General features: G+C 38.4%; 1 protein-coding gene across 1 annotated transcript in view; it reads right to left on the minus strand.

Moving 5' to 3' along the window:
* LOC124594797 (GPI transamidase component PIG-T) overlaps positions 1–21,290 on the minus strand; it is a 96,731-nt gene that overhangs the window by 19,803 nt on the left and 55,638 nt on the right. The window contains exons 6-7 of the mRNA XM_047133217.1: positions 11,482–11,686; positions 3,299–3,451 (exon numbers count right to left, since the gene is read on the minus strand). Of these exons, the coding sequence (XP_046989173.1) occupies positions 3,299–3,451; positions 11,482–11,686 (358 nt within the window). The remainder of the gene's footprint in view (positions 1–3,298; positions 3,452–11,481; positions 11,687–21,290) is intronic.

The following is a 21,290-nucleotide window of genomic DNA, read 5'->3' on the forward strand; positions in this document are numbered from 1 at the left end:
CTAAATTTTATGTGTGTCCTCTGGGAGAACTCTAAAGAAATTGATGCGGCAAGGCAGAACTGTCAAAAACAAATCTATTGCATAGTCAAAATAATCCTTAGTTTAGAAAACAATTCTTATTAACTCTTTCCTCTCTATACAGGTAAAAATTAAAATCTTTTTATTAAGTTGGCTCAAAATGTTTGTGGAAAATCATTTTGACTATGCTTAAAACTTGATGAAAAAAGTTTTATACTGTTCATCAATTGACTGAAATTAATGTGTATAGAATATTGGACTGAAAATCTACAGTGAAGTAGGAAGCAAAGACATAATATTTGGTCCAATTAAAAGAAGGGCCCAGAATATTTTGCTAGAGAAATGTCAGTATCTGGTGGAATTATTCACGCATGATGTAGCTTAGTGACTTCATGAGACAGATACTATCTATAACAGAAATATATTAATATTGGCTAATTATCATTAGCTGTATACTTGAATAATGATTGCGTTATGTCACAGATTTTTTACAAGTCATCTGCACTTGGATAGAATGATTTAGAATATAAATATGTCACGAGAGGGGAGAGGGGGGGGGGGGGGGGGGAATCACAGTTCTCTGTAGTGGCTGTTTTTATTTGTTAGCTGAGTGTCATCCTCATACTATTAATTATCTTTTGATGCTAAACAAAATTATGATGTTAAGTATTTGGTCTACTGTTCTACATTCATAACACAAAGACTTTGGAAAAATTTATTTGGATGAAAAATACAAATAAAAATTATCATTTGTTAATTGTGAATAACTGTTAAAATATTTACTCAAAACATTATTAATTTAAATGAATAAAAACATTTGTTTATCACCTGGAAATACAAGTAGTTGCAAATAACAAAAAATTGATCTCCAAATACAGCTATTGTCCCAATTCTTTATCGTTTATGAAACAAATGTACCTTTTGTAGTTTCTAAAACCATCCTTTTTTCAAACATTTCTTCAGAATATTTGTTCGATTTTTGAAGATTTTTCATTGTAACTTACAAAACAATATGTTCCATGCATGACAAAGAGGGTAACAGTTAATTATATCTCTTGAACATTACCTAAAAGCAATGGGGTAACATGGCAAGACTTTTAAATTATGATCATCTTCAGCAAAAATTGAGAAATAATCAATTCCCTTCTAGTTTTTAGTGAATAACTTCATTGTGGTTCCATATCAACTACCCCCCCCCCCCCTCCTCCTCAAATACAAATACCTTTCAAAATAAAAATTAATGATAAATGTCTTTTTCTATCATAACTTGATTTGAAACTCTTCAGCTAATTTCTTCCACATTTCTGCGGTTATCATCTGTCTGAACTTGGTTTTAAGTCTCCCTTGATGTACAGATGAGTTATTTATTTTTAAATGGCAGATAAACTGTGATGGAATAGTTTTATGTTCTTCCTTTGGTGTAGGAAGGTGAGAAAAACCTTCAAATCATCTCTTGCCACTTTCTTGAATTGAAGTTTCTAGTGTGCTGCAATATTTATGGAGACAGTCCGCTGGATTTTGCATAGCACTAATAATCCACAGGACACATTTTTTTGCCTTGGAGTATATCCAGAGCTTCGTAACGTGTTATGTACTCTTACATACTCAAACTCAGTGTCTCTTATGAATTTTTTCAATCTCAAACATCTATGTAACTGCATAGATAATCTCAGACAGGGGAAAATTAATTCATCTTGTAATGCAAGGCATACTCAGAGTTAGTCACAAAGCACTTTCAGTTAATTTAAAATGACTTTCAACATCCAGCAGCACTCCACAAAGTGTTCTATTTTTGTATAGTTTAGTGATGCCCTTCATCGAGTCCTTACTTTGTTCATTCTAGTGTTACTGATAAGACCGCTTGGAAATGATCCATTTTTATGTTGTATTTGTTACACTGCAAGTCAACTAAGCTGAGCTCAACTATAAAGTTAGTCTGAACACTGGAGTGCTTTAGGAGACATTGTTATATTGGATGTAGCTTTCCCTTGCCTTTCTCTGACCTCTGAAACGATTCTTCTAGGAATTATAGGGAGACCTATATTTTAACATAGACTCTGAAACACAGTGCGACCTGATGTGGCATTTTTCTCATTGCTAGGGGGGAAATAAGCAATAAGTGATAGACAAAATCTAGGACCAACTGGGGATTGAGCTCTAGACATTTAGCTTTGTAGTCTGAAACTTGACCCACTAAACCACAGAGACACAGTCCTGTACCAATCATTAATAACTTATTCATCAAACAGAAGCTGGTTGGTTGGTTGGTTGGAGAAGGGACCGAACTACATGGTCATCAGACCCTACGACCTGAGATTAACTAAAGCTGATAAAATCCCACATTAAAAGAGAGAACTACAACATCCATAAATAGATAAACTATTGATAGGGAAGGAAGAAAAAGAACAGAAGATGATGTGAAGGAAAGGAAGTGACTAATGACAGGGGCATGAAGGAAGGAGCACAGAAGACAAGACAAACAGAAAGTGTGCAGACTCAAATGAAAAAACGCTGGTTATGTGAGAGGGAGTTCTGTTTCAGAAGTAAACAGAGAAAATGCAGTTGTATTCTACATTGTTCATTATTTTAGTTATGAATAACAAATAAAAGCCCAAAAATCAATTTTTTGAATGATCTATTTATTCTAATAACCATCTAGATTTGTTAAGATACTGCCTATCACTGGTGCCATAAACATACCATGTACAGAAAAATCAAAATCCTTTTTTAGATTGCCCTGTGCAAGTATGAAGCTATAAATGAATATATACTTAAACTAAATTCATCATTAAGTTGAAATACACAGAGCAGCCAAAGCACTTTTTTCACCAAATGATTTACTGTGATGAAAACAACATACGGTAAACATAAATTTTTATTTTCCCAATATATGATGAAGCACAGCCTCCGAAAGATCTGTGCAACACAGCGATGTCATGTAATTCTTTCTTTCTTTGAGCTGCTCAACCTGTCTTCTTCTCACAACGAGCAACGCTCAGACTTTCCCCATCTTCCTCCATTCAGGATTGTGACATTACATGGAGAACTATGACAACATATGTGTTGGAGAAACAATGTCGCCAGTTCTAATAAACTTTGTATTTCAAGAAAGGGTGTGTAATCTAAATCCTGAAGCCGTGCTGCTTTTGTGAAATATCATTGTAATGTAGAAACAAATATAACTATACAGTTCATTTTGGAAATTATTAGCACACAAAAAAGATGAAAACTGAACCTTCACTGTGATTTGTTGTGAATTGATTTTGGCTCTGTAGCTTACCTGGTTCAATTTTCCTACCCTGAGATGTTATTTTGAGTGTATGGAGGTAAACTGGTATAAACCATGGTATATTTTCCATATAAACTACATCTATTTCTTTCCAATGTGTGTTGTGAATCCTTGTGACAATGCCACCACGTTCCTGGCCATAGCCTAAAAAGTGAAAAGAAGTTATTTAGAAAAAACAGAAGACGCCACTCAAAAAATGAAACATTTCAAAGTAAAGTATAGACAAAACAAATGAACTTGTTTATATGGTTCCTTATACTTCGAGTACTCAATAACTCTCTAAGAAACAAATACATTCTTACACATCATGTTTCAAAAATTTAAGCATGAATGACATCATTCAAGGAAATGGAAAGTGTCAGCCAACAGTCAGTAGATTTTTGAATATTTCTTATGAAAACAAAGCCCTCAGCTATCACTGGTGTTGTGCATGAACAGTGAATTACACTCATCATCATATGAGAAGTATCTAAATAAATGAAGTATGACATTTTAGTGTTGTGCAGATAATAATAAATGACTTATTATTAAAGATACAGTAATGAGCAAAATCAATATATTATGTTAATGGAAGTTGCATGACCGGTGGCAAACACACACACACACACACACACACACACACACACACACACACACACACACACACACACACACGCACAGGCAGAGAGAGAGAGAGAGAGAGACAATGTGTTTTACCCAAAAATATTGTTTAAAGTGCATATTTCATTCCTGGATTCACTTTTACAACTAATTTCTCTATTACTGTTTAACTGCAGTGTGAATAAGGAATGTCAGCTTCCTTAATTGATTAAAGCAAATCATGGGATGGTTTCTTTGTAAATTCCTGCAATGAGAGAAACATTCAATGATTTTGAAAGTAAGACATTGTCAACCGACCTGAGTAAAAAGCCTAAGAGATTTTGGTTGTATGTAAAATCAGTAAGTGGGTCAAAATCATCTACATTCTTTCAGCGACCACACTGGCACTGAAACATGGCCAAAATACTGAATTCAGTCTTCCGAAGTTGTTTCATGGGGAAAGATCTTAACACTGTCCGTCCTTTCAATCATCGTACAAACGTCAAAATGGTAGATATTGAGATAACCAATCGTGGAATTGAAAAGCAGCTACAATCGCTTAGTAGTGGAAAGGCTTCAGGACCAGATGGGATACCTGTAAGATGCCATAAAGATTATGCAAAAGAACTTGCTCCCCTTCAAGCAGTAATGTATCGTAGATCGCTTGAGCAACAGAAGGTACCCAACAACTGGAAAAAAGTGCAGGTCATTCTTGCTTTTAAGAAAGGCCGTAAGACAGAGCCACATAGTTACAGACCTATATCGTTGACGTCAATCTGTTGTAGAATTATGGAACATGTTTTATGTTCAAGATTATGACATTTTCGGAAAATTAACATCTCTACAAAAATCAACATGGATTCCACAAACAGAGATCCTGTGAAACTCGGCTTGCTCTGTTCCTCCATGAGATCCACAGCACAGTGGACAATGGCACTCGGGCTGATGCCGTGTTCCTTGTCTTCAATAAGGCATTTGACACCTCCCCACATTGGCATTTACTGAAAAAAATACGAGCTTACGGAGTATTGGAGCACACCCGTGATTGGATTCAAGACTTTCTTGCTGATAGAACTCAACACGTCGCTCTTAATGGAACTAAATCAACAGATGTAGAGGTAATATGCGGAGTACCAAAGGGAAGTGTGACAGGACCACTGATGTTTACAATATATATAAATGATCTAGTAGAAAGCTTTGGATGCTCTTTAAGGCTATTCACAGAAGATGCAGTTGTCTATACCAAAGTAGCAATGCAAGAAGATAGTAACAATTTGCAGAACGACCTGCAGAGAATTGATGAATGGTGCAGACTCTGGCAGTTGACCCTGAATGTAAATAAATATAACATATTGTGCATACATAAGAAAAGAAATCCACTACTGTACAGCTACATTATTGATGACAAACAGCTGGAGACAGCGTCTGCCGTAAAATATCTAGGCGTAACCATCCAGAGCGACCTAAGTGGAATGACCATATAAAACAGATACGGGGAAAAACAGACGCCAGACTCAGACTCAACAGAAGAATCTTAAGGAAATGTAACTCATCCATGAAAGAAGTGGCTTATGAGGCACTTGTTCATCCAATTCTTGAGTATTGTTCATCTGTCTTGGATCCCTATCAGGTAGGACTGATAGAGGAGATAGAGTAGATCCTAAGGAGAGTGGCGCATTTTGTCATGCAATTGTTTAGCTGGCGAGAGATCGTTAAGGAGATCCTAAACAAACTCCACTGGCAGGCGTTACAAGAGAGGTGTTGTGAATCACGGAGAGATTTACTACTGAAATTTCGGGACAGCATTTTTCAGGAGGAGTCTGACAACATATTACTTCCCCCACATACATCTCGCTTACTAACCACAAGGAGAAAGTTCGAGAAATTAGAGCCAATAGAGAGGCTTACTGACAATCATTCTTCCCAAGCACTATTCGCAAGTGGAACAGGGTTGGAGGGTTCAGATAGTGGTACCGAAAGTACCCTCTGCCACACACCATTAGGTGGCTTGCGGAGTATGATGTAAATGTAGAAATGACACAGCTGAAAAAATTCCAACCCAAGCGAGCTGTTGTTCTTTAATAACTTCATCATTGACAGGACATTTAGGCCCTATTTTCTATCCTCTCTCATTCACAGCTGAAATTAGATGATAAGCCTGGGGTTCTCTGCCAAATTTTCAATGAAATTGAGCAGTGTGAACATGTGTCAGCACTTGATTGGTGCTACAGTTCAATTTGAAATAATATCCTCAACAATATGTCTATTAGCTATATAGCCTCTAAAAAAAAAAAAAAAACCACCACTGGGGGCCGAACCGCACAATAACACTGGGTTCGGTGTGGGGAGGCAGTGGGGTGGGTGGACTGCTGTGGCCTATTATGGGGTTGTGAATCACTGAGGGCTACAGCAGGACAAAGCCTCTCTGTTGTTTCCAGGTCCCCGCTTCAATACACAATACAATACACATGAGCTTTACCCAACATATCTCAGATTGTAGCTTTAGATGCTTTAGATGCCTACAACTGGTTCATTCTGTCATTTCAGACAAGCAAAAATAAATTGCTAGCAACACAGATAGACATGAGTGGTCACATACTCTCAGGGAACCAGCTGGATCACAAGTCACAATGGAGTCAACACACAGATGAACTAATCCAGACTCCTAGTTCCGCATGTCTCACCTTTAGAATTTTCTCATTCTGTTCACCTAAAGATGAAAGTGTTGGCATACTTTGCATATTGTCTCTCTTTATTGTATTCTAGGACTGCCACCCTCCCCCCCCCCCCCTCCCCCAAAAGGAAGATTTACTCAACACAAAATCACGCAGTAGCAGATCATCTTGCAGAAGCCTTTTAAACGATCTCAGAATTCTCACATTCATTTCACAATGTATTTATTCCCTAACTGTTTGTGTTACCAACATTATAAATCAGCTTTAGCTGAACTTTGGGGTACACAAGTGCAATACAAGACACAATATTTTCATGTAGACGTTTTATTCTATGGTTTAGATAGAAGATACATGCTTGGATGCAAAGGTATTCAACAAGCTTTCGTCTAATGCAATGTTACAGATTGGGAAGCCCAATCAGTTTTAAAGAAAATTAAAAACATACCTCATTAGCTACTCTCCCTATAAATCATTTGAATATCAAGATTTAAGGACTGTTCTATTAACTACATAGGAAGTAGCAGTGTTCAGTGTAAAGCTACATTCCAAATAGTAATGCAATGTAAAGAGCAATCAGAATCTGTAACTGTTGGTAATTTTTTTCTTTGAAAAATATCAATATAATGAAGTAAATGAACAAATGCTCAAAATATGAACATTGTTTTCAAACTACAGAAAAGGGCCGTATGAATAATATCCAAAAGAAGTAGTCAAGCTCACTTTAAAATCTGTTCAAAACCCTGGGGATTTTAACTACACCATGTGAGTACCTTTACTAATCAGATGTACAAATAAAAAATGGCATTCATAACTACTGCACTAACAGTTCTCTCCACAACCTTGGAACAAGATCTAAACTGAACTTACATTTACTAAGAAAGAATGAACATAAAAGTCACAAAAGGGAATAAAACCATACCATAAACTACCCAACGAAAGTCAAGAGATTACTAAAACAAACTTATTTAAAGAGGTGGTTAAAAAATACCTGCTAAGCAATACATTCTATAAAGTGAAGGATTACTTAGATAACACAGTGTGAGTTTAGCAAATAATGTAATACAAATAAACAACAACAACAACAACAATAACAAAATTATCACTTCGTGGAACACGTTCAACACTACTTTTTTTTGTTTTTTGTTTTGTTTTTTCGTTTTCTGGAAAAACTTACTCCCAAAGCTATGCAATGTATAATACCTTACCCTGTTTCTGATTTCAACATCTCACTCATTTTAGAGGGGTTCTGACCCAGTTTTTAGAGTTAGTAAATGGGAACACGCAGCACACAAAACAGAAACCTAACATCGTCGCTACAGTCCTACCGTCAGGTGATTATGAAACAATGTGTATATAATGTATGAAGTGTTTGCAGTGACTTAGTTAGAAATGAAAGAGCAATTTAGCAATAGCCTTTTACAGCGATAAACAACTTTTTGGCCAAACAGTATTGTACATTAGACATCAACTGAATGACATAGCACTGTTTTAAACAGACTAGTCTTGTATTCAGAAGTGTGCATACTCCAGTCATCATTCAGCCATCCTGATTTAAGTTTTCCATGGTTTCCCTGAAGTACTTCAGCAAATGCTGGGATGGTTCCTATGATAATGCCACAGCCAATTATCTGTCCCATCCTTGGCAAACTAGACCTGTAACTGTGTTGTTGTTGTTGTTGTTGTTGTTGTGGTCTTCAGTCCGAAGACTGGTTTGATGCAGCTGTCCATGCTACTCCATCCTGTGTGAGTCTCTTGGCCTCTGAGTAACTACTACAACCTACATCTTTCTGAATCTGCTTACTCTATTCATCTCTTGGTCTCCGTCTATGATTTTTGCCTCATGCACTTCCCTCCACTACTAAATCGGTGATCCCTTGATGTCTCAGGATATGTCCTATCAACCAATCCTTTCTCTTGGTCAAGTCGTACCATAAATTTCCTATCACTCCCATTCTATGCAGTACTTTCTCATTAGTTATGTGATCAACCCATCTAATCTTCAGCAATCTTCTGTAGAATCACAATTCCAAAGTTCCTATTCTCCTTTCATCTAAACTGTTTATTGTCCATGTTTCACTTCCATACATGGCTACAATCCAGACAAATACCTCCAGAACTTCCTAACACTTAAGTCTAAATTCAACGTTAACAAATTTCTCTTCTTCAGAAATTCTTTTCTTACCACTACCAGCCTACATTTTATATCCTCTGCTGTAAGTATGTGAATGCCTGTATACATGAATTATGTTAATTTCATTGTTCTGAGAGTGTAGTACTATGACATGTCTAATGCCATTGTAAAAGTGATCTTCCAATGAACAGAACTACTACTGCTGCTACTACTACTACAACAGAACTATCAACAACAGCCATCTTGTATAAATAAGAAGACAGCAGCTTCTTTCAAAGTAGCAGTTTTCTAATGTGCTTGATTAAATTTATGTGCCATAAATATGAATTGTATTAAGTAGTGTAGTGATAGTTAACTGTTAATACAGCATACAAGGTACATTTCAATTATTGGCTTTTCATGCGTTAATGTATATCTCGATTTGTTCCACATCCCTGAAAGTTCTTGGGACTGACGACAAAATGAATGATGATGAACTGCAATGGAAGACATTAAGAGTTTTCAGATGAAAGTTTTTTTACCATATTTTCTCAGATGCACTACAAGAAACAGATATGTTAGAGAAATAACAGAAACAAATATATTCGAGAGGGATGCAGAAAGCAGTGGAAGCTATGCAATGGAAAATCAAATAGACCGTCCACAAAAGCAAAACTAAAGAGAATAATAAAAGTGAGGAAGCAAAAAGAGAAAATAAGAACAGAAATGATGACAATGGGAAGCAGGCATAATAAGGAAGTGTGACATGTGGTATGCTAGGATGGAGAGAGAGGGCTATTAGGTGACATTCTGCAGAGATTTCAGTTGTCCCTGGTTATGGGTACCTTCTGAATAATCACTCTGGAAGTAAGTGGTCAATCACGTTGAAGTCATTGAAATCACTGAAAAATTGGATGTTTGTTACATTCACTTTCTGAAAATGTGTTACCAAACTGAATGTGCCCAGGCTTCTTAAAAATAATGATTTTTGCCTTCACTTCAAGACGTTACAGTCTTCCAAAGTTCTCATCTAAGAATAATATCAATTGCAATAACCACAAGGGCTCATAATTTAGGTAAACTCAAACATCAAACAAATGTTAAAGCGATGAGTGGAGTGCCTGCAATGCAACTGTAATTATTGCTTTAAATTTAATAACAAAAGAAAAAAATAATAATAATAGAAACGTGTCACAGTATTTTGATGGCAAAATTGAATATGAAAGGCTGATAAGGTCAGTTAGTTCTTACACTAGTTTTGAATGTTAGTTGGATAAAACATACCTCTATTTTAATAACAAAAGAATTTCCATGTTTGTTACTTCATGGGTTGTTACTGAAATTCTTTTATTCTGCTTTTACTTTCATTGGTAATGCTACAACAATTAAGTCTCTAATGATACAAGTGGAAACCTAGTGCTTTTACTTGGCTAATGATTTCCAGTGATGTTACCTTTTTACTACAAAAATGCATTTCACTAGTACAGGTCCCACATCCCCCTCGCCCACTATTTTTAAGGCATGTAAGGGGAGGGGCAATGTGTTACTTTATGGACACAGCACAATGCACTGGGATCAGCTACTTGCAAAATATTTAATGCAATATAATGGAAAATGATGGTGCTTTCTGCTAAAGTAAAAGCTATTTTATCACAAGCTTTGGGTGCAGTTAATAGCCCTGAAGACAAATACAGCTAAAATGGAATGAGGGAAGGCAGCAAATCACAGAGAACAAATGTAACAAGCAGTTATTTGTGACAAAGAGTAATGTCATTATAAGTATAAGGGGACAGACCTCTGTTCGCCAAATAGAGGAGACCTACTGCTGCCCGATTGCTCAAAGAATCAGTGTTGAGAAATCTGAGTTTGTTTTAGCTCTGACAGATGATATTGCTGCTCTTCTGCACAAAGCTGTCCACTGCTCAATGCTTCCTCTATTTGGCGAGTATCGATCTATCACCTTATATTTATTATCTTCCATCTTGAATTTTCCACAATTCCAGAGCACAATTTTTTTCTCTCCTGGAGATACTGTAGACACTTACTTTGTGAACATTCAGCTCAACAATGACATTTTTAGAAAGATCAAACAAGCTTTGAAGGACTAACATTTTTAATAGTGCTGGGACAAGAATCATGAGAAAATTATCAAAGCTTTACTGTACTACTATTTCATAGCTATGCCATAATGCTAAACTGTCTCAGACCATATTCAATCTCTTGGGATAATACAGTATAGTTCAAGAATGAAACGGAGATTTATTGGTTAACTATTTGTATTTCAGTGAAGAAATTTTTCAAAGGCTTTCTGAGCAGTACTGTTTTGGCCAATTATGTAGTTCATAATGGCATTTTAATAATACATTATTACAAAGATTTAAGACCTTGCGCTTTATTGCACTATAGCAAAATAATGTTCTTTGAAGGCTTCTGTATTTCAGTGATTTCCCTACGTGGTATCCATGGAATATTATTCATGTAACATAATGTTATTAGCAGTTGTTTTCATCAGTCAATAAATGTTATGAAGCCAATAATTGAAATATTAGATTTAGCAAACTTAGTATATGGCTGACTTGACCAAGTTCTACATCTTTTTAAAGGCTGGTACTATAACACTGCCAAAAGCACCTATCAGTCACATAACACTCCTTTAATGGTGGAGATGAGTTTTGGTACCTGTTACCTGGGCCAGTCTAGTAGATTAGCCTGTGTTGTTACAATCAATAGTACAATTTTAGCCTAAATATACCCACATTAACACCTTTAACACAATGCCATATATTTGATAAATTTACAATTCAACTTACCAACAATATATCGGTTTGCATGAAGAACCGGTGGAATATTTACAGTGAATATTTTTGGAGATGATGTTTCTGCCGCGATGCTTATCATACTCCCAGGCAATGTTATCTTCCTGACATCATAGACAGCATACTTTGTTTCATAGCCTCCTCGCCAACTGGACAGTCGTGTTTCAGGAGGAGGAATCAGTTGGAATGTGACTCCTGTCTGAATTGAAGTGTTAAAAATTATTCATACTGAATAGTTAATGTTTGTACACAATCAAGTAATATAATTATGGCCCTCATCTTATGATTCAGGGTTTAGTAACACATAGGTGATTAAGCAAATCATATTGTGACGTACTGCAAATAACATGCCTATGCTTTGAATACAGAAGATTAAAGAAAACAATTAGAACATATGGTTGGAATTTAGTTTTCTCCATGGAGTCTGTCCTCATCCCATCCACAAAGTCTCCCCTGACCTAGGGTTCTGGGCAACTTTTCTCTCTCTCTCTCACACACACACACACACACACACACACACACACAGACACACACACGAGAGAGAGAGAGAGAGAGAGAGAGAGAGAGAGAGAGAGAGAGAGCGCTAGTGTCATCTCCAGGCACTAAGATCCAACTCAATGCCTCCTGAATGTGGTGAGTAACAATCTATCCTTCCCATATTGTTGTTATTCCATTCTGTGTTTTCCATTGTTTCAATTATATATGTGTTCCATTTAATGCAATGCACGGAACACAGTCTTTTGATTATTTTTGTAGATAATATTGTCTATATTGTACCCAGTGTTTCAAAACAATCATCAGGGTTTTAAGGCTTTGTAGGATTAATTACATTCAACTTATGATTATAAATAATACATCAAATGAAAGTGCACATGCACTTATTCCTGTGTCTTCAGTTAGTAAGTGCCACTGGCAAAAATGGCAACTAGTGAACAGAAAGCTTTTGGTGTTTTACATTTTGCAAGGACTTAATCTGTTGTTACAGTGTAATGTGTGTTCTGCATAAGTTCCATTGTAATCTTCCAAGTGATAATGACATCCATAGATGATATCATCACTTTTAAGACACTGGCTGTCTTTGCAAAGGGAAGAGTACAGAAGAGCAAGAGTGACTGAAGAACATATTGATGAGAGAGAGAGAGAGAGTGTTACACTTGTAGACCCAAGAAATAACTTCAGATAGCTTGTCATGTGAATTAGCAATTCCAATGCAGTCTGTAGGGAGACTTTTAAGGAGGTGCTTAAAACCACGTCTTTTTCATATGCAGTTATCACAAACTCTAAAGCAGTGCCAGCCATAGCATGCCCAAACTTCACACGGGCTGAGTGTGCAGGTCAAGTCTCTGCCTGTATCACTTTGCTCGTTTCTTCCCAAAAGTACTTGGTACAGCCCAACATTTCATTTAGTACAGCAAAGTGGCATTTTTCGGTCGGTACAGGTCTCTTCACTCAACAGGATCGTGGTGTCAGCACTGTTTACCCTTCGCTATTTGTTCATGGTATGAGAGACATTCGCAGGTCCAGTGGTTGTCGGCACAAAAAGAGGCAGTCTAGAGATTTATTGTCACAAGCCTTTAAAAATGAATGAATGACAGAAGAGAGGGATGAAAATTCTCAATATATTATTACACAGTTTCATAAGCAACAGATGCTGCAAATTTATTCAGAAGCAGTATTACAATGCCACTCAGAAAGAATTTAAAGATTTAGTCTACAATGAAAGAGAAAAGAATTACAATGATCAACAGATGGGATTCATTGTTGGGTATTTTAAGAAGCACTTGTGATGAAGCAAGCTGGGATCTCTCTACTTCCTCCCTTGTTTTGCCGCCTGCTTCTTAAATTCATTTTTTTCATTTTTGACTAATTACCATTACCATGTATGAGTCTTAAGAAATATAGCATCAGATCTAATTTTGGGCTTAGTTTTGTATTTGTAATCAATTTCCTAATTTATTTTGACCATTCCTAGTTAATACCTTTGTTATACGGTAAAATCAGTAATTCTTTCATGGCTTAGATTATGTTGTTGACTTATAAACATAAACAAATATAAATTCTGTACTAATTATAAACATTTGGAAGAAGAGCTACTAGGATGCTTAAAGTATTTATTTGGCTCTATTTGAAAACATATTAGCAAAGCCAGCCCTTAATTAATGCCAAAATAATTACCATGTGACAAAAGTATTGTTTGTATAACTATATCTGTTAATTTCATTATTTAAACAAATAATTCAGCCTAACCTCAGTGGTAGAAGAATCTGTTAAAAAGAAGGAATTATTCTATGGATTCAGTTAATTGAATGAGTTATGTTTTAACTGTAATTTCTGTAACGTAAATGTATAGTTTCAGTACCCATTATTGTGAGGATATATAAAGGCCTGATTTCTGGCCTCAAGACAGTCAGTCCATAGCCGATTTTCGGATAGGAAGTCTGTATCAGTTAAGAGTAATGCATTAGCTTAACAGTAGAATTAGTGTAACACTAATAGGCCGTGTGTTAAAACAATGACAGTGTCTATACAATTTATTTGAGAAACAGTGTCACACATACCTTATTATTCTGCAAGAACTGTGTGGTTAGATATTTACTGCTCACGGATGTTCAATAGCAAACTATTGTAGCATTATGTTGATGTTTGCCTGCAAGCTATTCATGAGGCTTATTATTTCCCATTAGTGAACTGTGAATTGGCCAGATAACGGTGTAATATGGGGGGAGGGGGTGAACTGTGACAATAAAGAACTGAGAAATGCAACTGTGCAACTGTCAGCTACATCATTTACAGGAGTCAGTGTTGAACTTCCACCCCCATTTTTCAGCCAGTATAAGAACACAGTACATCGACACCAAGGACTATCAATGAAGAAATAAAGCGGGCAAACGTCACATACTCTGTGCTAAATTTGCAGGCATGCAGCACATGAAGACACAGGTGATACAAATAGTAATATTTCTGATGTCCCACACATAATTCCACTGTCAATTGCAATCGAGTTTGATGGAACTGATCAAAGAGTACAGAGACTTTACCATTACTGCAAAGTACATTGGCTAATTCAAGGGATGAGCCTGGAATGATTTTTCAATTTAAATCTCTCTACTGTTAATTTATGAATGAAAATGGAGTGCAGGAACGAAAATTAGAACACCCAGAATGAATTGCAGACCATGCATTTTAAGTGGACTTTGTAACGGGACATCGTCCTCTAGCATTACCAGTATTATTAAATTATTTTTTTAAGAAACATTTGAAATTATGAATTATTGGTACACTTAAAATTTTTATTATTAATTATGCAATCCTGGATTGTTTACTATGTTTATTTCTAGATTCATTTATGGAATAATAATGGAAATTAATAATGTAACAGATACTAGTACACATTCTTTTGTTAAGAAAAATTGTAAGCCCTTTGGAATATTTTTATTTCCACAGAGGGTGAGGGAGTTACAGGCTTGAGCACAATGAATGCGGACTTATTTTTGTATTTTGTAACAACATTGTAATTTCGGCTTTGTTAATTTATTTAATAGAATTGCAGCCAAATAGCCATATACAGTTACTTTGCTTAACATTTTACATTTACGTTTACATTTTACATTTTTGCATATTCATTTATCAATTTCACTCTTTTACTGCACAGTTCTATGTGATTTTGTTCACAGGCTTCGTTACAGTTTACATACACATGTTGTGGTTGGGTCATGATAAGTTTTGTTTTTGCAAATTAGATGATGAAAGCCATGAATAGAAAGTCTAATTACGACATGTCGCAGCTCGAAGTTTGGTGCTGTCCATGAGCGTTCGTCATTGCTTCGGTGCCATAGAACTCCGGCCATATTTTTTCTCATTTGTCCTCAATGATCTTCAGTTGCTTTCTGGAAGCCCTGGTGTGTGTGGCATCCTATATCAAAGTTTGATGTCTTCAATTAGGAATGTCTCTCTCACTAGCAGGTACACTAGTCTACATCTTGTTGTCTTTGAGAGACCTAGTGCTCTTTTTAGATAAGTCGAGTTTACCTTTTCTAGTGTTTCTAGATTGTTTTCTGTCAGGTGGTCCCATATAACATCCATCCCATAGGCCAGGATTGGCAAGATTTTTGCGTTGAATAATTTCATGGCTGTTCTGGACTGAGTAGGTGGATGTTTTTGATGTCCTGTATTGCTATTATTGCTTGGGTTGCATGTTCTGTTGTATGTTTTGTGAAGCATTTGGTTGTTGGTTGCAATGTCACCCCTAGGTATTTAAAGTCTGATGAGATTTTTATTTTTTGTCCTCTGGTGCTGATTTCCGCATTCTTGGGTGTTTTGCCTCCTTTTCCGAAAATTACCATTTCTGTCTTTGTTATGTTTATGTGTAGTTTGTGTTCACTGCACCATTTGTCTATTTTCTCAATGATTTTCTGCAGCTTCTGTAATTGGCTTTGTTAATGTGAAACATCAAAATACTGTATGATATACTAAAATGTGAGAAAATATATTTACTTAAAAATAAAAATTCTGCAACAATTATCTTCAAAATTATTTAGTGCAATAAAACCATGAAGACCTAAATTGTGAAATCGTCATAAAAGTCTGGACAAAAGATGGAATTCGGAAGGAGGGGGAAGATTACATCTTGACTGCACACTACCCATAGTAACACATTGCAAGGTGAGGAATGATTTCTTTCTGATAATCAAAATATCCACGGGTATGCTGCCGGTCTATAGTGTCCAACGGGCACAATATTTCGGCGATCAAACATGTCGCCATCATCAGATGAACTGACGGACTGAGCTCCTGTGAACGTGCCGGCACGGAGATCCGTACGCTATGGCTGCTCAGAGGGAACTGGGTTCGGTCGCGGCGGCGGCCGATTTAAATACCCTCCGCCTGCGGCGCGCTCCCTCCGCCGTCCGCGCCCAGTGCCACGGTCGCGCGGTGGAACAGATTGCGACGGCGTCTGAGATGACGTTGGTGTGATGGCTCTGTCCGCCGTGGTCGTCACAACTATACGTCTGCTCGATTTACTCTTGATTAACCCGATCGCTGGTTCCCAAACCTTGCTAAGATTATAGCCACAGTCACGGTTTATGAGGACGTCGTTGGTGCGAATTTCGATGGCCTCTCTAACAGCGCTGTCCCAGTATCTCGACGTCTGTACCAGAATCCTCGTGCGGTCATACTCCATGGCGTGATTTTCCGACAAACAATGTTAAGCGACCGCCGACATGCTCGGATACATCAGTCGAGTGTGCCTCTGGTGTTCACGGCATCGATCATTCCGTGTCAATGTGGCAAGTCGTATATTGGTCAGACGATGCGTACCGTCGAGGATCGATGCCGTGAACACCAGAGGCACACTCGACTGATGTATCCGAGCAAGTCGGCGGTCGCTGAACATTGTTTGTCGGAAAATCACGCCATGGAGTATGACCGCACGAGGATTCTGGTACAGACGTCGAGATACTGGGACAGCGTTGTTAGAGAGGCCATCGAAATTCGCACCAATGACGACCTCATAAACCGTGACTGTGGCTATAATCTTTGCAAGGCTTGGGAACCAGCGATCGGGTTAATCAAGAGTAAATCGAGCAGACGTATAGTTGTGACGACCACGGCGGACAGAGCCATCACACCGACGTCATCTCAGACGCCGTCGCAATCTGTTCCACCGCGCGACCGTGGCGCTGGGCGCGGACGGCGGAGGGAGCGCGCCGCGGGCGGAGGGTATTTAAATCGGCCGCCGCCGCGACCGAACCCAGTTCCCTCTGAGCAGCCATAGCGTACGGATCTCCGTGCCGGCACGTTCACAGGAGCTCAGTCCGTCAGTTCACCTGATGATGGCGACATGTTTGATCGCCGAAATATTGAGCCCGTTGGACACTATAGACCGGCAGCATACCCGTGGATATTTTGATTATCAAATACGCCGGGAGAAACTCAAGAATCGATTTCTTTCTGATTTGATGGGGATGCATTTAAAAAGAAAATTGGGTTATAGGTGGGACACACTTTGACAAACACAGTCCAATTCCCTAAGCTCACTGACGTTAAAGAAAATGCGATGTTTGAAGAATTCATTGTGGCCTTGAAAGAATTACAAAGATAGTTTCCTAAGTGTTTTGAGAACACTGTCAATCTTACATCTGTTTTTGAGCTGTTTTCGAGACCATTTATCGTTTCCATTGAAAGTGCTCCTGTGTATATGCAGACGTAAGTGACCTGCTAGGGAATTCCTATTTTAACGACAAATCCTTTTATGTTAAAACTGTTCAGGATGTCTATGTTGCTTTCCTCAGAATTTTCACATCTCCGTAATGAGGTTGCAAAATAGCTCCAATATTTTTATCGATACATTTATGTGAAAGATGAAACTTCCTGGCAGATTAAAACTGTGTGCCCGACCGAGACTCGAACTTGGGACCTCTACCATCTGAGCTACCGAAGCACGACTCACGCCCGGTCCTCACAGCTTTACTTCTGCCAGTACCTCGTCTCCTACTTTCCAAACTTTACAGAAGCTCTCCTGCGAACCTTGCAGAACTAGCACTCCTGAAAGAAAGGATACTGCGGAGACATGGCTTAGCCACAGCCTGGGGGATGTTTCCAGAATGAGATTTTTTTTTTCACTCTGCAGCGGAGTGTGCACTGATATGAAACTTCCTGGCAGATTAAAACTGTGTGCCCGACCGAGACTTGAACTCGGGACCTTTGCCTTTCGCGGGCAAGTGCTCTACCATCTGAGCTACCGAAGCACGACTCACGCCCGGTCCTCACAACTTTACTTCTGCCAGTACCTCATCTCCTACCAACCAAACTTTACAGAAGCTCTCCTGCGAACCTTGCAGAACTAGCACTCCTATGTGAAAGATCTTTTTTCAACTATGAAATTAAATAAGTCATGATAATGTGGCAACTTGAGTTCAAACATCTGTGAAATTATCTGTGTCTATCCATATGCCGACAGCCTGTACCAGACAAAAATTGTGCCTTCAGTGTGCCAAAAATAATTAAATAATACTGAAAATTTGTTTTGTCTGTGATTTATGCTGTTGAGAAATGTGAAATATAAAAACAAGTTTTATGCAGTGGGATTGCACTGCCATTTAAACATTTAAGCGAGGTGTGTTCAAAGTTCCCCCCCTCCCCCCCAAGTACATAAGCTGTAAAACACAGACTGGCTGTAGCAAGGAAAGCTTTTCTGAAAAAGAGGATCTGCTGACACTGAATATAAATTTAAGCATTTGGAAGTCTTTTTTGAAGGTATTCATCTGGAGTGTAACCTTGTACAGAAGTGTATGTGAACATAAGCAGTTCACAGAAGAGATGAATATAAACCTATGAAATTTGATGCTATGGAAGAATGCTGAAGATTAGACAAGTAGATCACATAATTAATGAGGAGGTACTGAATCGAATTCGGAAGAAAAGAAATTTATGGACAGTTTGACTAAAAGAAGAGATCGCTTATAGAACACACACAGTGTGTTAGGTGAAAGCTGTAGAGGGAAATGATTGTATGAAGACAGTATGAAGGTTCAAATGGATGTAGGATGCATAAATTATTTGGTGATGTAGAAGATTGCACAGGATAGACTAGCATGGAGAACGGCATCAAACCATTCTTCACACTGAAGATCACAACAATGTTTCACACCATGTTTCACCTTCTGTGATCAGCGTATAAGCAGAAAAGAAATTTTCATTAAAAAGGAAAGCACAGATCTTCAAAAAAGACATTAAAATTCATCAGTTTTATAATGTAACAAAAAAATATCATCATACTCAAAAATCATAATTGAAGAGTACATAATACAGTAACCACAAAAATTAGTTGCAATGGATTTAGAATGATATAAGCAATGTTTATCCTACACAGAAAATTCAGAAGATACAAAAAAATTTAAGTTCATTAATATTAAAAAAGAGCTGCATGTTCAGAGGCTCAACAGACAGTGTGTTGGCCTACAAGAAAGGATGTAAGCCACATTTTGGATGTGGGCCGTGTTTTAACTGAGTTAACAAGCAAAATTAAGGAAATTAAGGACTAGATACATTGCTACTGTAAAGATCACACATTGAGCTGTAGACAGGTACAATGAAATGAAAGTTGTGTCACGTAGAATGAAAGCAGCAATCTGATTGGGGTGGGGTGGGGGGGGTGGGGGTGGGGGGGGGGGAGGAGGAGGGCAGGAAAGGAGAAGGGGTAGCAGGGTAAGGGTGGGGTCGGGGTGGGGGGGGGGGAGGGGGGGACAGTGCCACATTTGGAGGCTGTAGGACAGAGAGGGGTAGGTGGGCAAATGGGGAGCAAAAAAGCAGCAGGCAAGGGGAAAAGCGAGAGTGCATTCCAGAATGAGATTTTCACTCTGCAGGGGAGTGTGTGCTGACATGAAACTTCCTGGCAGAATAAAACTGTGTGCCGGACCGAGACTCAAACTCGGGACCTCTGCCTTTCGCGGGCAAGTGCTCTACCAACTGAGCTACCCAAGCACGACTCATGCCCTGTCCTCTCAGCTTTACTTCTGCCAGTACCTTGTCTCCTACCTTCCAAACTTTACAGAAGCTCTCCTGTGAACCTTGCAGAACTAGCACTCCTGAAAGAAAGGATATTGTGGAGACATGGCTTAGACACAGCCTAGGAAACATTTCCAAAATGAGATTTTCACTCTGCAGCGGAGTGTGCACTGATATGAAGAGGGTGCATTGGCAGAAGGTAGCACCCTAGAGGGTGTGGGATGAGAATAGGGAGGAAGTGATAGGAAAGAGCGGCTGGAAACTGTTGGATGGATGATGGGAGGACAGTAGGTTACCATGAGTTGAGGCAGCGATAATTTTGGGGGTGGAGAATGTGTTGTAAGGATAACTCCATTCTGCGAACTTCAGGTAAGCTGGTGATGGAGGGGAGGATCCAGATGGCCCAGGTTGTCAAGCAGCCAGTGAAATCAAGCATGTTACGTTCAGCTGCACGTCTGCCACATGGTGGTCTACTTTGCTGTTGGCTAATTCGGTAGTGGCCATTCATCCTGATGGACAGCTGGCTTGTAGTCAAACCAACATAAAAAGCTGTGGAATGATTGCAGCGGAGCTGGTAATGACATGGCTGCTTTCACAGAATGAGTACAACAAGCCTGTGATAGGACTGGAATAAGTAGTGCTCAATGGATGAATTGGGCAGGCTTTGCACAGGGTTGTGATCCCTGTGACAAGAAGTGGGATTGGGAGTGCCATAGGGATGGACTGGGATGTCTTTGGTAATCCATCAAGGAAAGTGGGACTGTAGACAGACACATAGTACTTGAATAATGATAACAAAACCTGCAAGTGTTTTTGACTCAAACATAATTAATGCTTTGAATATAATAGAGGGAAACATTCCACGTGGGAAAAATATATCTAAAAACAAAGATGATGTAACTTACCAAACGAAAGTGTTGGTATGTTGATAGAGACACTAACAAACACAAACACACACACAAAATTCAAGCTTTCGCAACCCACAGTTGCTTCGTCAGGAAAGAGGGAAGGAGAGGGAAGACGAAAGGATGTGGGTTTTAAGGGAGAGGTTAAGGAGTCATTCCAATCCTGGGAGCGGAAAGACTTACCTTAGGAAAAAGGGACAGGTACACACACACACACACACGTATCCATCCGCACATATACAGACACAAGCAGGATGTGGTTCAGTTGTTCCAGTCTGAGCTGGTACTGGGTGATGTAGGGGGCACACCTTTGTAGCTGGTTCTTGGGGGTGGTGGGAGAATTAAGCGTGTGTGGTGAAATGACATAGGGGATGTGTTTGTGGACTCATC

Source organism: Schistocerca americana, chromosome 2 (assembly GCF_021461395.2).
Source record: "Schistocerca americana isolate TAMUIC-IGC-003095 chromosome 2, iqSchAmer2.1, whole genome shotgun sequence".
Classification (NCBI taxonomy): domain Eukaryota; kingdom Metazoa; phylum Arthropoda; class Insecta; order Orthoptera; family Acrididae; genus Schistocerca; species Schistocerca americana.